The following is a 13,709-nucleotide window of genomic DNA, read 5'->3' as shown; positions in this document are numbered from 1 at the left end:
CTACGGAGCCTCAACAAGTATCTTAAGAAGTTGAAATTCTTCATGGTCTCCCTGGCCTCGATCATTCCTTCCCTGGATCCAGGAGACTGGTACACTGCCCTTGACCTGAAAGATGCTTACTTTCACATATCGATCTTTCACAGACACAGAAGTTTCCTACTTTTCATAGTTGGGACCACCCACTAGCAATTCGCAGTGCTCCCCTTTGGCCTAGTGACAGCACCAAGCGTATTTACAAAGTGCATGGCAATGGTGGTGGCCTACCTCAGACGTCGGGGTATCCAGATTGTCCATACCTCAATGATTGGCTCATCAAGGGCTGCTCCAAGGTACAGGTCCAGTGCAGCGTTGAGATGTTGCAAGCCACTTGTCAAGCTCTAGGCCTGTTGATAAACTAACAAAAATCCACATTGGTTCTGGTTCAAAGAATAGTTTTTCGGAGCGGTCTTCGACTCTGCCAGAGCCTACATGCCAGAGGCCAGGTTCAGGGCAATGGCAGATCTGATTGCCAAAGTCATGGCCCACCCGATCACCACATATATAGTTTGGCACGTGAGACTCAGACTACGCCCCCTCCAGATGTGGCTGGCGTTGGTCTACTCCCTGGCCAGGTATCACCTGGACAAGCTCCTCACAATCCCGCCATAGATACTTACTTCCCTGCAATGGTGGTCTGACCCTGGTGTTGGAAGGTGTGCCATTTGCAAGCCCACGGTCTCCCTGATATTGGATGCATCTCACCTCTGATGGGGAACGCATCTCGGTACAGTGCGAACGCAGAGGCTATGGTCAGGAGAGGAGCTTATGCTTCACATAAATGTCAGGGAGCTCAGAGCCACCCTTTTGTGTGGTGTTCCTTCTCCACCTTTCCAGTCGGGTAGTACAGTTGTTGACGGACAACACGGCCTTCGTGTTCTATGTAGCAGGTCGGGGATGCTCTTTCATCGGCTCTGTGCCAGGAAGCCCTTCATCTGTGGGACTTCTGCATCCAACATGTGATCCACGCTAGAAGCCTCACACCTCCCCAGCATCCGGAACACACTAGTCGTGGTCCCTCCACTCAGACGTTGTCAGGATGCTCCTCCAGAAGTGGGGAAAAACTCCAGGCACCGGTGCATGTGGCAAGCACACACACCTACAATGGAATGGACATGAACAACACATCTTGAAAAACATCTGAAGAACAACAGTTACAAAAAGTAACAGTCTTTTTCCTTTTGTACGTGAGGGAAGTTCAAGATGAACTGCACTGACTTCTATTATTTGATAAGTTCTTTGGAAGCACTTTTCTGAGATCAACAGAAAGGGGTGAGGCCAAGCCAGATGGGTTACTAGGCAAAGAGTTCAATTCCCTCTACATCCACTGCAGACCAAGGCAACCCAGATTTAAAGGACTAGTAGAGATGTTAGTCACAGAAATGAAATATTTGTATATCAAATTCTCCATTTTCATTTCAATAGTATTATTTGCTTCTGGAGCTGCTTTCTAATTGTCCTTCTTCTCTACTGATCTTTTACCCTATATTATTTCTGATTTTGAAGAATGTTTCTTTTTCTTTCTTTCTTGTTCCTTTCAGCATTGTTTGTCATTCGTGGGAACATCAACTGTTTGGGAAAAACCACTGAACCTTGAACGCAGACTTGTTTGAAGGAAGGAAGAACTCATTTTCAAATATTTTCCCTTAGAAATTGTTAGCTTGTAAGCTGTTGCCTCCCTTTCTGTTACTGACTTGGGATCTGAAACTTTTTTCTTTTTACAAATATTTATAGTTTGCATTTAAACTACAGTTTACACCAAAAAATATGAAAGAAAAACAAAGAATAGGGTACACCAAGTGAGACTGAAACTTCCAAGTTTAGGTCGAAACCACTTGTAACTCATGCTTACACAGTGCACTTTGTAGCCCCTCTAGTCCACCTATGGAAGTTTCTTTGTTGCTACAGCCTTTGAACCAAGGAGTCTGGGTTCTTTGCTCAACAAGTAGAGGCTCATACTTTTAGATCCAGAGGTCACAGGTTCAAATCCCTGCAGATGACAATCTGTTTCTGCAAAATAACTGTATGTTTTAACCATAAATTCCTCCTTTTCAAATGTAACTCAGCCCAGGCTCACTAGAAGTTTGGCCCAAGTTTGCTGAAGGACTTCTGGGTTTATAACAAAATCAGCCAAGTTTTTCAGTCATGAAAATAGAAGTGTGAGCATTTGAAGAGCAACTTTCCCTAGTTATAGTGTTTTTATTGTTTGTATTCCAGTAGGAAACAGAGGTCCCTGTCAAGATTAGAGCCCCTCTCAAATGTACACGCGCGCACACACACACGCGCTCTGAAAAGACAGTCCCTGCCCCAAACAGCAAAGGTATATGGAAGTCCTGGCCTCACCACCAGCAGTGTGAAATAATCAGGAAGGGAGAATAGTAGGAATCAGGAAGAGAGAATTCGATCCCATTAAATTCTTCATTGTGTCACAGACGTCTGATAAATGTATATACTTTGAATGTAAATTCCAAAGCTATGTGGATGAGGGGTAAGCAGTGGACGTGATATACCTTGACTTTGGCAAAGCTTTTAATACGGTCGCCCACAGTATTCTTGCCAGCAATTTAAAGAGGTATGGATTGGATGAATGGACTATAAGGTGGATAGAAAGCTGGCTAGATCGTCGGGCTCAGTGGGTAGTGATCAACAGCTCAGTGTCTAGTTGGCAGCCGGTATGAAGCAGAGTGCCGCGGGGTTGGTCGTGGGGCCGGTTTTGTTCAACATCTTCATTAATGGTCTGGATGATAGGATGGATTGCATCCTCAGCAAGTTTGCGGATGACACTAAGCTGTGGGGAGAGGTAGATATGATGGAGAGTAGGGATAGGGTCCAGAGTGACCTAGACAAATTGGAGGATTGGGCCAAAAGAAATCTGATGAGGTTCAACAAGGACAACTGCAGAGTCCTGCACTTAGGATGAAAGAATCCCATGCACTGCTACAGGCTGGGGACCAACTGGCTAAGCAGCAGTTCTGCAGAAAAGGACCTGGGGATTACCGTGGACAAGAAGCTGGATATGAGTCAACAGTGTGCCCTTTTTGCCAAGAAGGCTAATGGTATATTGCGCTGCATTAGCAGGAGCATTGCCAGCAGATCGAGGGAAGTGATTATTCCCCTCTATTTGGCACTGGTGGGGCCACATTTGGAGTATTGTGTCCAGTTTTGGTCCCCCCATTACAGAAAGGATGTGGAGAAATTGGAGAGAGAGTCCAGCAGAGGGCAACGAAAATGATTAGGGGGCTGGGGTACATGACTTATGAGGAGAGGCTGAGGGAAGTGGGTTTATTTAGTCTTCAGAAGAGAAGAGTGAGGGCGGGATTTGATAGGAGCCTTCAACTACCTGAAGGGGAGTTCCAAAGAGGATGGAGCTAGGCTGTTCTCAGTGGTGGCAGATGACAGAACAAGGAGCAATGGTCTCAAGTTGCAGTGGGGGAGGTCTAGGTTGGATATTAGGAAAAACTATTTCACTAGGAGGATGGTGAAGCACTGGAATGGGTTACATCGGGAGGTGGTGGAATCTCCATCCTTAGAGGTTTTTAAGGGTCGTCTTGACAAAACCTTGGCTGGGATGATTTAGTTGGTGTTGGTCCTGCTTTGAGCAGGGGGTTGGATTAGGTGACCTCCTGAGTTCTCTTCCAACTCTAATCTTCTATGATTCTATAATCTAGGTCCTACTCCTGTTGTCATTCAGGGGAAATTCCCATCTAAATCAGGAAGAGTTCATCGTGAATAAAGACTGCAAGATTAGGCCCCCATAGCTTGCTTGCTTTTTTTAGATGCGATGTTTATTAAAAAATATTCTTCTCGAGCAATGGAGAGTAACTTCATTTGGTCTGATGGAATTATTTGAGAACTGTTGATAACCACTCAGTTTGTGCATTTCATTGTCATTACTGGATGTAGGGATTAGAATATTGTATTCTATATCCTATACTGTGTAAGTGTAGCATCTTGAGACCATATGATTAATTCTTCTCTTCTACACTATGGTTCCAACTCTATAAGTGATTAAATTCCAGGAACATTGAATTGTGTAGTCAGTATATGGAAGTACAGATAGACATAAAGCTAAATTGAAAATATTGCTACTTATAATTAGCAACATAAGTGACTAACCACTGTAGGATATGTTCTCTTTTCAATTTTGCATGCAAACCACTTGGATCAAGATGAGACTGTTTCTCATCTTATATTATAGTCCAGCAAATCTGGGATAAGTTTGATTTTATGGAACAGAATCCTTCTTGTGTTTCCATACTTGGTAACTCTTCACTTCTACCAGATATTAAAATGAGTGTTTTTACAACACAGATTCCCAGGGAGACATGGATCGGACACATATTGAGCCCAATGTGTACCTCACATTGTTACTTAAAGGTAAGAGCTACAGGTGAAGTGTTCTGCTACCTATAGCTATTAAGTCACATTCTTTGAGTTCATTTGGCTTTCTTTTCCTTAACAGTTACTATCCTAAAAGGACCTAACAACATACATGCTCTCTCTTCTTGTTAAAGGTCTTTGTAAATATAACCCAGATGTAAAGCTTCATTGTGCACAAAAAAAAAAAGGGCAATGGGGGGTGGGGGGAAGCCAAAAGCAAAAGATTTTAAAAAGTCACTTCCCTTTAGGAGGTTTATAACATGTTGAATTAAAGAGCCGCAGGTGTTGTATTCAGAGCACTGGGGATAGCACTTGATAATGCCATGTGAGGGACGTTATTTGTTGAGACAGGACAGTGTTTAAACTTTGAAGTCAGTATTAAACAAAGTGAAGCAGCTGGAATCTGGCATGCGAAGAAACAAGTCATTCATATGAACTATTGCTATTAAGGGAACAAGAGGTACTGTATTGGAGTTGTTTTTATAGATGCATGAAAGTTTACTCTCGGACTTAGCTGTTTTACTTTTGCATTAAATTATACGTTTGTAAAGCAAGCATCCAAGCTTGGGTGGATGAGTGGTTGGTTGGAATGTTTTGCAACAAACATGAAGGGAGTGATAGAAATTGTTTTTGTATCTGTAGGGTAGTAGTTTGTACCCCAGTCCTTCAAACTGTTCCATGAGTGGATCCCTATATATTGCAGGTTTCCACAGGGGTCCGTCCACCTTTAGAGATCCAGTTGCAGGAACGAGGCCCCTGGTTGGGTTTCTCATTTAAGAGAATTCTTGATTTAAAATACCAGTCTTACTAACTGTCCCTGGAAGAACAGCACTGGACTAAAAGGATAAAGCATATGTTTTTATTTGGCTTTAAAAAATCAGATTTGTTTAGTTTTTTCTTTTGCCAAATAGAAAAAAATGATTTAAACATTTTTTCTTTGTTCCTAATGTTGACATATGGTGTTAGTAACCAAACCTCTCTTCAATCTGTTTGATTCCTGTTCAAATTGGCACAAGTTCCTGATGCACAGTATGCTGTATATGAAGTGTGTATGTGCAAATACATCTCACACAGAAAAATGTTTATAACTAGTCATGGATTGAAATAGGTAATTTTCATGTTTCGTTCAGTTAGAATCTTGAAATTTAGTACTGAACATTAATTTGTTATAGACTGCTGAGTACAAGGGAAAAAACTCCCAAATCTGAAAACTGACCTTCCCGTCACAGGGTCACTAAAATGTTGTCAGTCATTGTTATTGAATTTCAACCAATCAAAGGCTCTTACATGGATGTTAACGGTATCAATTTTCAAAAATTATGTTAATGTATTCTGTGAGATGGTGATGATGACTGGAGAAATGAAGGACATCTGAGGTCACTGGTTCTTCTTCTTGGGTTTTAACAAGGAAAATGTCTATAAATATGTTTAAGTAGGTGTTTATAAAACTAAATAGAGTACTTCCAGAACTTCTAAACAGGCAAAAGCTGCTGAACTTGTGATAAGAATAATGCTTAGTTATCTGATTTACTGTGTTTTTATGGAATAGTGAAATTCTCCATTCAATTTTTATATCCTATACTATACACCACTACTAGTTGCATATTTGTGAATGAAGGATGTTTAAGATGAAAGCCTCTGTGTATTGATCATAAGCTGTTATCTTCTGATAAAATAATAAAACAAAATGCCACGTCATTAAAATAGGAGCTTGCCAAAGATTTTATACAGGACAAATACCGATAACTAGATCCAGCCAAAAAGGCAGATACAGCTGTTAGCGAGTGTATATGTTTGTATATTTGCAGATATATAAGCACACAAGCATATGTGCTCTGTGTGTGTGTATTTGTGTGTTTACATATAGGTGTGGGGGGGTGTGCGCGCATATGAGTTGTTTATATAATGTATGCACCATGCACATTAGAGGTCTGATTTAGAAAGAGTTGACAATAATAAAACACAGATGAGGGTAACTTAATAGTTGTGCCATTAGGCCAACATAGACTTAGAATACCAACAGCCTTGGAAACTTGCAGTCATGAAGCAAGATCTCAAACTTTCCTGAAATAGGATAGCCATAACCCTTCATGTTTAAAATATTGAAAGTATAGATAACACATTTTCTGTACATGTCTAATGTATACAGTAAAAAACATTTTAAAATTGTCTTGAAAATAAATCATTGTTCTTTATACACGGCACATTTTAAATGGCTCTTTAAAAAAATAAATGGAAGATAGTGAAATAGCTGAGAATATTTCTGTTGACCGATTAGAACGTATTATTCTATTGGTTTCTGTATGTACTTTTCACGTTTTATATCAAACATAAAATTGGACTCTAGTATGTCTGCAAAACATATTACAACATAAGTTAGGAAGAACTTAGACTGGTATTGGTCTATCAACACTCTAGCTTCAAACACTTGGCAGCTTAGATGAAGTTATTGCAAACCCCTTGCATCAGGGAATATTCTTTTTTAACAAACCTGAAAACAGCTGTTGAAACAATTACATCATGGAATAGTGGCATGGCTGTGGAAATTATTAACAAAGTCAAGCTTTGAAAGCATCAAATAATATAGGTAGAGTATACAAAGGTTTGCTTTAGTGTTTATTGATGATTTACAAAGTTTCCTTAGGCATCACACTTTCACATTTTAAGTCCATACTAGCTTAGTTTCTGACCAACAGAACATTCACACTTTTCAGTTCCCATTTTTCATAACCAGTTGCTTTTTTTAAGCAGCCCCTAGTTGCATAGAAAGCCCTTGTGAGCCCTTTCTGAAAAATAACTTAATATATGATGTGTGCAACTTTTTAGCATTTCCAAAAATGTCCTTTTAAATAGTCTTCAGAAGATGTACAACTTCTTGCATGTACTCACTGTGGGTTAGGTTTGCTCAGGGCTTATGCCAATGTAAAGCTTGGCTGCTGTACTTTGCAGAGGAAAGACAGCAAGGGAATGAGGCTGTTTGTGCAAAGTCTCATGGTGGGGGTGGGTGCAATGGAGGATCAGTCCCTGAAGAGTGAATTGAATTGGAAAGGGGGTGTCACCATAGCAGCCAGGTAAATTGTTGACTTAATAGGAACTCTGACAAAGAGATAGCAGTGGTATCTCTGCCTTCCTTCTACAGGGGCCGGTCTTCCTGAGGTGCAAAACGTGTAGCTAGCAAAGGTTGCTCCCTGTATTGGATTTACCGAGTTTGACCATAAATGTGTTTGACCTCCTTGGAAGTTGGCAGTTACTATAGACCGAAAAGCACTAGGTGAAATTTTATATTAGCAGGTTCCACAGTATGCATCCGATGAAGTGAGCTGTAGCTCACGAAAGCTTATGCTCAAATAAATTGGTTAGTCTCTAAGGTGCCACAAGTACTCCTTTTCTTTTTATATTAGCAGTGGTTTTTATTCCATCACTGATCAGTTTAATTAGCAATTTAAGTATGTTTTGGCACATTTAAGTGAAAGCAGGGTATTGCTGCATTGTCATAATAGATAAGCCTGACAAATATTTTATGTGTGGAATTGAGAGAATGGAGTTTTAATTGCCGAGGCTGTCGGAGAACAAGGGAAGATCACTAATGTACTGTGTCATGTTAGTAGAAAAACAAACTCCACCAGGAATTTCACTGTCACACTCACCAAAACAAGTATACTTTCAGCTCGCCTGTAGGATGTTTGTTTGTTACTGAACCCTTTATTTTACAAAGTGACATTGAGTTCACAAAATGCTATGTATGTAATGAAGCTTATGGTAGCTTGACAGTATTAATTGGCTGCAGGAGGGTGGTTCCTCCCTGCCCTAGATTTTAATTTTTGACTAATGACCTGAGGTACCTGTGGGAGGCTTTTGTCCTCATGTTTAAATCTGTGCTGCAGTTGCTGTAAAGCAGATAGATGTAAATTGAATTTACTCAGTAACTGGTTTCTTTATATACTCCAAAGACTAAATATATGTTCAAAGAATTTACTTTAGAGGCTCATTCCATAGTATGTTGATCAGATTAATTTGCCACTTGTTTCATTTTTTCCACAGTGGTGAAATGATTATCTTGAACTTCCCATGTCCCTTATTTTTAATTTTAAACCAATAGAAAAATAGAGTTCAGAAATAGGTTTTACAAATTACTACTGTGGGGATTCCCCCCCTCCCCCCCCCCCCCGAAGTCCTGTTTATTTGGAATAGCTGTAGTATGGACAACAGTTAAATCTGTAATACTGTTTGTTTTTCTCACTGGTACTGAAAGTGATTAATTTGAGATCCTGAATTGTGTGCCATTAATTGCCGCCACCTCCCATCCTGCAGAAGATACCAAACAGTTAGTCGTATGGTGCCAAAGAACAGTGAAAGCTAGATGATATCTAAGGGCAGAGAGACCATCTTCCAGTCATTCAGTATTTTTTTGCCTCCTCTCCTGGAAGCATGGAGCCTAGTTAATGTTTTGAATCCAGATCCTCCTTTCCCTCTAGCACCTACTTAATGAGGTTAGACAAGAAGAAGGGTGACTCTGAGAAGAGGAACCAAAACAGGAAGAACCCAGCTAAGAAAGCTTAGACTTAGCATCACATGGTGACTGTGCACCAATTGTGCGTGCTACCAGTCCTGAAAAGAGTCTTGGGGAGCTTGCTCCAAGGGATCCTCCCCATAACTCTGCACACCTCCACTGGGAGGAGAAATGTCTGAGAGAACACTTCACAGGGCCCAGCACCAATTGTCAATATCCTTCCATTTGGAGGGATAATGGCTCTCACTCCACTGAATCTCTCTGAACCTATAGTGGATTTGATTGTGGTCAGCTTGCCTTTGGGTGGTTTAATTCTGATGCTGTTTTAGAGTCCAGTTCTGCTTCCATTGCATGTTATCACTCTCCTTGTAGACTGATTTACTGCCTGCTCCATCTTCTGCTGCCCCATCGTGTTTTCTTCCCACAGCTCCATGTAAGCAGCACCCTTACCTTTTGCCCACTCTTTCTTCTCTCCCATTCCCTGGTGTCTGGGTGCAGGAGTTTTCTCCCTCTCCAGCTTTTCAGCGCTGCAGTGGCTTTCCCTGCTGCTCAGCACAGGAGTGCAGCTACACACTCTTTGGGGCGTGCTTCCCATAGTGGCCTCCCAGCGTTGTAGCATGACCGCTGGGGTGCAGCGTCAGCTTGACTGCTGCCTGGGATGTCACCCTATTGAGGGCGTTTACACCTCCTGGGGCAGAAGGTTGCGATCATGACAGAGGAAAACTCAAGCTGTTGCTTCCCTCTACCAGGTAGACATAGATAGTTGAGGCACACTGAGCTGGTAGAGTTCTCCAGGCCTCCTTTCACATAAGCCACCTCCTGTCAGACAGCTTGTTACGTCTATTCTTCAGCTGGAATCTCCCACTGGATGGAAGAAAGGGGGGATGAATGACAAGAGGCTAACATAGGGCTTGTTCATCCAATCAGGGGAGGGGATGCTGGAAGGATGGTTTCCCTACAAGGGTGGAGTTAAGGCAGTGTTTGATCTGTAATGTAGGGTATTTGAGATTGTGATAGAGTGTATCTACTGTTAGTTACTTTAACTTTTCATTTCCTTGCTTTTTTAAATTTTGTGTCAGATATGCTGGGTGTCGCAACTTGAATTGTTTCATAAGGCTTTTGGTATATGACTATATAGGATACAGATTTTTCTATTTCTGACACACACGCACACCTCCCCCCGCCCCCATATCTGTATGTGTGTACAGTGCCCCATAAAGAAATGTAGTGGCTGAAATAAGACCTCGCTGGGAAATATGAGACAGAGATGTAGCTGGCTGTGTAACACATCCAGCATATGTTTTGCCATATGTCTATCCTTGACATAAGAGTATGTATCCTTATATCCATAAGATGATGCAAGAAGGTGATGGCTTTAGTACATTTGAAATTGCTATATTTGGAGTGTAAAATAATGTAATTATTCTGCCTTTTATTTTAGGAGAGGAAACTGTACCGCATTTAAGTTCACTGACTTCTCCAGAGAAGATGTCCGTGATGCTGCCTTCCGTGAATATAGATGACCAGACACAAAGTATCAGTATGGTACATGGGGACTCGGACTCTTCAGGAACAGATACATTTTAAAACATGGGGGTTTTATTAATAGTCACGTATCTGAAAATTTTCTAGGGAAGTATTTTGTCTAGCTAGTGTTATAATCCATATATTTTTGGCATGAAATCTCTCAGTACTGTTTATTTTCTACTTACTGTCTTTTTGTAATTTTGTATTAATCGGAATGTGAATATATAAAATATTTTAAACAAAAATAAAAGAATATAATTTTTCATCATTACTGGGATTAAATGGGATTTCTTGACAGATCTTTTGAAAGAAACAGGCTAAACCACAACACAACAAAAAAGGGAAACACAGCTTTGGAGAGGAAGAACACATAAATGACTCTCCCATAAGTTGAATGTGCTAGTTAGTTGGTATATAGAGGCCGTTGTAACAGAATGGATTTTCAATTATTGAAAAGGGAAGTTCGGAAGTAAAATATATTTGAAAACCAAGTACTGAAAGAAGATTATTTTTTTAAATATGTTGAGCAGTTTTGATTCACTCCTAAAACTCTCCTAGCAAACAATAAGGCAACACAGACACAATTGCCACCTTTGTGGTTTTACTGGTATGTATTTCTTCTTGCAAGAGTTATTATACTTTTTCAATATTTTGGCATGTAAGTTTCTTTAGAGTTGTTTCTCATTCTTGAACGGTGACTGTATGAGAGATGATATGGAAATTTTTAAAAGATTAAAGAATTCCAGTAAAACAAATGCAAATTATATGACAAGAAACATCTTAACTAGTCACAGTCCTCAAAAAAATCCAGTATTCTCCCTTTAAAAATAACAGCTACCATTAATAGTCGTATATGCAAATGTATCACCATCACCCTCTGGAGAGATTATTCAGTTTGTTTATTGAGCAACGACAGTGTATTCAGTGCTGTACAAAATATAGAGGAAGTTGTGATCCTTGCCCAAGGGAGCTTCTAATCTAAATACAATAATTTGGATGCATAATGCTTCAAATACAGACATCAGCAGATGGATTTTTATGCCTTTGCTCCATTCTTTGTCCTATCTGTGCCTACAATGTGATAACCCTGGAAAGTCTGAGATATCACAGCTCTTTCAAGGCACCAGGGGTATCAGGGAGCATCTCAAGTGGCGAGGAAACAATCCCTTCCTTTTTTGGTGGTTTGTATGTACCTCACTGTGACTTTGAGGCATATAACAGCTTCCACTCCATCCTTTAATCATGTGCAGATACTGTGCTGCCATGAACAATTCCTGTTTGCAGTGTAGCTGTAGCCATGTCGGTACCAGGATATTAGAGAGACAAGGTGGGTGAGGTAATATCTTTATTGGGCCCACTTTTGTTGGTGAGAGAGACAAACTTTCAAGCTACACAGAGCTCTCCTTCAAGTCTGGGAAAGGTACTCCCAGTGTCACGGCAACATGCAAGGTGGAACCGTTTCTGTCAATCACATTTTAGATCAAGCTATGGTATGTAGCTACTTGTTCTGTTTTGATACTGTTGACCATGAGGTTCTGTTGACACGGCTTCAATCCCTTGCAAGGATAAATAGAAATTACTGAGCCATCAAGCTCAGAGGTATCCCAGAAGGTTCTCCTCCAGGGGCTCACTCACTGGGGTACTACAGACAGTGCCAAGTTTACTGTGGCACTGGGCCCACAATGAGAAGGAGCCCCAGTGCCTGGACTGTGGCCCCACTCCCCACTTCTCCCTGTGCTCCACCTTGAGGCCCTGCCCTCACTTGGCCTCTTCCCCACCGAGGTCCCACCACTGCTCGTTCCTCTCTGCCCCTTCCCCCCATGCGGGTGGCAGGCAGGGCTTGGGGGAAAGAGTCCGGGTGGGGCATGGGCGGGGCCTCAGGATGGAGCACGGGCGGGGCTTCAGGGGGAAGAGGCTAAGCAGGGGCATGGCCTTGGGGGCAGAGCAGGGGGTGGGGCCATGGTCCGGGCACCGGGGCCCACAAAAGATTAATTCAGCCCTGACTACAGAGTGCTGTTTTTTATTCTTTCTGTCACACCTGTAAGTGGGGATACTAACGAAGGCAATGAAGTGCTGTGGGCATTTTTCTGGGTCTTGCAAACTAAACATTGATAAAAAATAAACCACAGGTAGCATTTCATTTGCGAGCTTGAGTACTGGGATTTGGTTCTCAGTGTTTTGAGGAACACATAGGCCAGCAGTGCTGCTCGGAGAGGGGGTTGGGAGGGGTTCATGGCTGAGGGATGTGCAGATTTGGCGCATCCCTACTGCAGCCTCCACGGGTCCTATGGCGTCCCAAATAGAATTCCTGAAGTAGGGTGGGATGCGGTGATGCCACACGCTTCCTTTCCTCTCAAAGGTGAATCTTCCTTTCGTTCATGGTGCAGCAAACCTGGCAAACCCAAGGATGTGATTTGCACTTCTCTGGGCCAGTGGGGCAGAAGCTGGTATACTCCGTCATTTTATGAATGAGCATTTAGATCATTTTATGAATGAGCATTTAGGAAAATGTGTATAAGAATTTGGGAACTAGCGAGTAGCTAGATTTGTTTTTTTGGTTTTGTTTTCATTCTGACCATCTTTGAAAAGGAAAAATTACCGACCTACTTCCTTGAATTTAGTCTCGTGCTTGAGATGCCTGTAACTTTCTCTCCTCAAGTTTAAAATGGAAAGCACATGTTCTGTGAGCACAGCCAAGCTGTGATAAGGAATTCATCTTTGTGTATCAAAGTTCCATTTTCTTCTACAGCTCTTACGGCTGTAAATGCGTGTTTCTCCTAGTCATTTGCAAAACTGAAATAGCATGATTTGCAAGACTGCTGTATGGATTTCTTCCAAGCAAGTCCTTGGAGTATATCCTCAAAGTAACAGCATCAAATAGCATTTCATTCAGCGGAAGTATAAAAATGCCAGTTCAGTGTAGCTGTATTTTGCAGTTAATTCTCAAAATGCTTGGTTCGTTCCTTGGTTTAAGTTAACTTGTGGTGGAACTTGCTTGATTTTTGTGACTGTACTTCCTGATTTGAAGAGAGATGTTCGTGTACTCGGGTTGCAGCCTCCAAAAGTGGAAAGTTGAAGTGTCTAAAGTATCTGTTTTAGCAAGTCATCCTGTTCTGACTTTGATAAGTATAATGAGGAAACTTACATTCAGAATCTGGTCATTGCGATCTAGTTTTCGGGGGGGGGGAAGTCATACTCCAGCAACAGTGCCAAATAAATAAAATAAGAAACGGAGGCTGTCTCCCCAAAAAGATTC

At 41.5% G+C, this 13,709-nt stretch overlaps 1 protein-coding gene across 11 annotated transcripts in view; it reads left to right on the top strand.

Moving 5' to 3' along the window:
* The window catches only part of KIAA0586 (KIAA0586 ortholog), a 134,105-nt gene extending 123,062 nt beyond the window's left edge, over positions 1-11,043 (top strand). For 7 of the 11 annotated variants that reach the window (XM_073349977.2, XM_073349972.2, XM_073349976.2 and 4 more), the window contains 2 exons: positions 4,348-4,413; positions 10,368-11,042. In XM_073349977.2, the coding sequence (XP_073206078.2) occupies positions 4,348-4,413; positions 10,368-10,513 (212 nt within the window). In that variant the 3' untranslated portion in view covers positions 10,514-11,042. Of the gene's footprint in view, positions 1-4,347; positions 4,414-10,367 lie in introns of all 11 variants that reach the window. The other 4 variants (XM_073349979.2, XM_073349974.2, XM_073349981.2 and 1 more) reach the window with 4 other exon arrangements.
* The last annotated feature ends 2,666 nt before the right edge of the window (positions 11,044-13,709 follow it).

Source organism: Lepidochelys kempii, chromosome 6, assembly GCF_965140285.1.
Source record: "Lepidochelys kempii isolate rLepKem1 chromosome 6, rLepKem1.hap1, whole genome shotgun sequence".
In the NCBI taxonomy this organism is placed as follows: domain Eukaryota; kingdom Metazoa; phylum Chordata; order Testudines; family Cheloniidae; genus Lepidochelys; species Lepidochelys kempii.
Note: the sequence above shows the minus strand (reverse complement) of the source record. Positions and strands in the feature narration are given on the sequence as shown.